The 2443-nt window shown below is 45.3% G+C and overlaps 1 protein-coding gene across 1 annotated transcript in view; it reads right to left on the minus strand.

Moving 5' to 3' along the window:
* Positions 1-2104: 2104 nt before the first annotated feature.
* Positions 2105-2443, minus strand: part of PPTG_05945 (hypothetical protein) — a gene marked incomplete at both ends in the record, with an annotated part of 2952 nt that continues 2613 nt past the window's right edge. The window contains one exon of the mRNA XM_008899696.1: positions 2105-2412. Within this exon, the coding sequence (XP_008897944.1) occupies positions 2105-2412 (308 nt within the window). The remainder of the gene's footprint in view (positions 2413-2443) is intronic.

Below are 2443 nucleotides of genomic sequence, written 5' to 3' on the forward strand. Positions count from 1 at the left end.
GAGGATATTGCAATTCAGGCTGGCATCCCAACTTGTGATTTTTCTATCATGAAGTGACTAGAGGATGAAGGAATACTACAGTACCAGCGCTCCCAACGTGGCGCTGAAAATGATGGAGAAGGTGAAGGTCTCGCCCTTTCAGGTGAAGTAGTTGATTCTGGTGGCGATAGTGATGTCCTTGTCAGGTTTTTGATTTTAGCGAGTGCTTTATACTTCGGAATGTCCAATGTGACCTTTCATCGTTCATTGCCTTTGTTCTTTAAAGTAGCAAAATTAAGACCGTGCAACCAGGATAACCATCCTACAAGCTGTGATCCCACATAAGCGCTGCTGCAAGCCGATAAGGTGTAACATCTGGAAGACATCCGTAACTGACCCTAGCTAAACCGTGTAAGGCCCTCTGACGTGCCTTACAAAATAAATGCTTGTCATTGGTTAAAAATCAACCGGGAGGCATCACGGGAAATATGAGCAAATACATACTTTCTCAAAACAGAAAAAACTGATACATTGACTAGTAGGTTTTCTCCCAGCTCATACTTCCTCGCGTTGGCTCTGAAGCAGCGCAGTATACAGATCGTTGTCCTTAAGTTGGGCGATGTGCTCTTGAAACACTTCCGTGTCTGTTCTACGCGGGTCTTGATCAAGTCTCTTTTGATCATGTACTCCAGCATACGACTTTCTTTTTGCTCTTTATAGCTGAAACAGTTTTCCCAGCGCTTCAACACGATCTACGTTGTACTCTCCACCAGAAGGGATCGAATATTTTACTTTCCAGATTAGAAATCGTTTCTTTATGTCAGCCTTAACCGATTATAGATCACAATTCGGATTTGAACATGTTTTATCTGTATTCACGCCTCTAGTTCTCGCAGCCACCGCTCGTCCGACTTGTTCTGGAGCAAACCCATCTTTTTGAAGACGAGAGGGTTATGCTTAGGCGGCTGTAAGTTGTCTATCAGCATAAACGTAGTTTTATATCGGGGATGTAAAATCTGCTATTTTGTGTTAAATTTTTTCCAAATGGAGAAAAATCAATTGAAAATCGCCAAACTGGTGTTTTTCTGCCAATTTTTTTGCTAACAAATCTTAACCCTGAATAGCTGTTTTAACATGAAGATGACAGCAGTTTGGAATGAGGTACGGTATTTTCATATCATATTATCGACCGAACAATACACTTAATGTACAATAAAATGTCCAAAAGTGTATCAATTCGACCGGTAAGTGCTGAAGGTATGTGTATGCAGGTGTACTGTATGCATAGATTCGGTACGGGTCGGTTGTTACACGTTTGGCCCATTCCAGCCGAATTTGTACACCTTCGGGTTATTTTCCCCTTACCAGTACTGAACCGTTTACATGTTAGCTCTGATTATACGCCGTTGTCCGCAAACAACACGAGCCCGGCCTCTACTCGGTCAGCGGGAAATATAAATTTTCGTCGTGGAGCACAGAAGCTGTTTGAAGATACCTCTTACGTATTGTTCTAGTAGTAATTTATGCTTGCAACCAAAAATCGTGTAACTCCATTACTGAGCATCAAATTCCCCAATAGCGACTGGGGTGCAGCAGTAGCTAACGAAGAGTGGGATGGCAGAGAGCTTGACCGAGAGCTGCCCGGCAGGTTGCTCGACCAAGGCAGTGGATAAACCGACAGCTAACGGTCACTCAGAAGTAGTGAAGTGGCTGAGTCTGAATCGATCAGAAAAACAGCGATGACAACGAGAGGATAGTTGGAGGTGGTGAAATGGCTCAGTGTAAATAGCACAGAAGAATGTGCGAGACTGCAGTCAAAGAAGCGACTGTCGGCGGTCACGTGAAGTCATTGCAAAATGGCTGTACGAACTGTGTAAAAAAAAACAAACTGATCCTTGAACTCAAATCCAATGAACTGTAGCAGATGACTCCACACTGAGCGACAGGCTGCCTGGCAGCATAGTGAAATCGGCTAATCGAGCTGTGAGCTGCAAAACTATCAACACGTTTTATATTCGGAAAGCTGCGTGGCGCATTCTGCGATTCGCGGGAAACCGAGCACAAGGCCTCACCAACCATGAAACTCGCAACTACACTCGCTGCTGCCATTGCGGTGATCGCTCTACTAAGCGCTGAAAATGCATTCACCGCTGCTGAACCTTCCGTGGCGAAGCCGATCCCAGTTACGCAAAAGAACGTGGTCGAGGAAAGCGCTTATACTGACAGCCGCAGCCTGCGGTCTAACCCGGCTCGTGAAGACGAAGATGCAGACGCGCAAGACGAGGAACGAGTATTTAACACCGGCGATTTGTTGAATATCTTTAAGCCGCGAACCGCGGAGCAAATAGCAGAGGCGACTAAGAGGGCGGATACGGTCGAGTTTTACAGCAAGTTGGCCAAAAGCCTTTCGTTTCGACGTGAGCGCTTTACAAGCTGGGGAATAGATCGTATACCCGTTAGTACC

Source organism: Phytophthora parasitica, assembly GCF_000247585.1.
Source record: "Phytophthora parasitica INRA-310 unplaced genomic scaffold supercont2.8, whole genome shotgun sequence".
Taxonomy (NCBI): domain Eukaryota; phylum Oomycota; class Peronosporomycetes; order Peronosporales; family Peronosporaceae; genus Phytophthora; species Phytophthora nicotianae.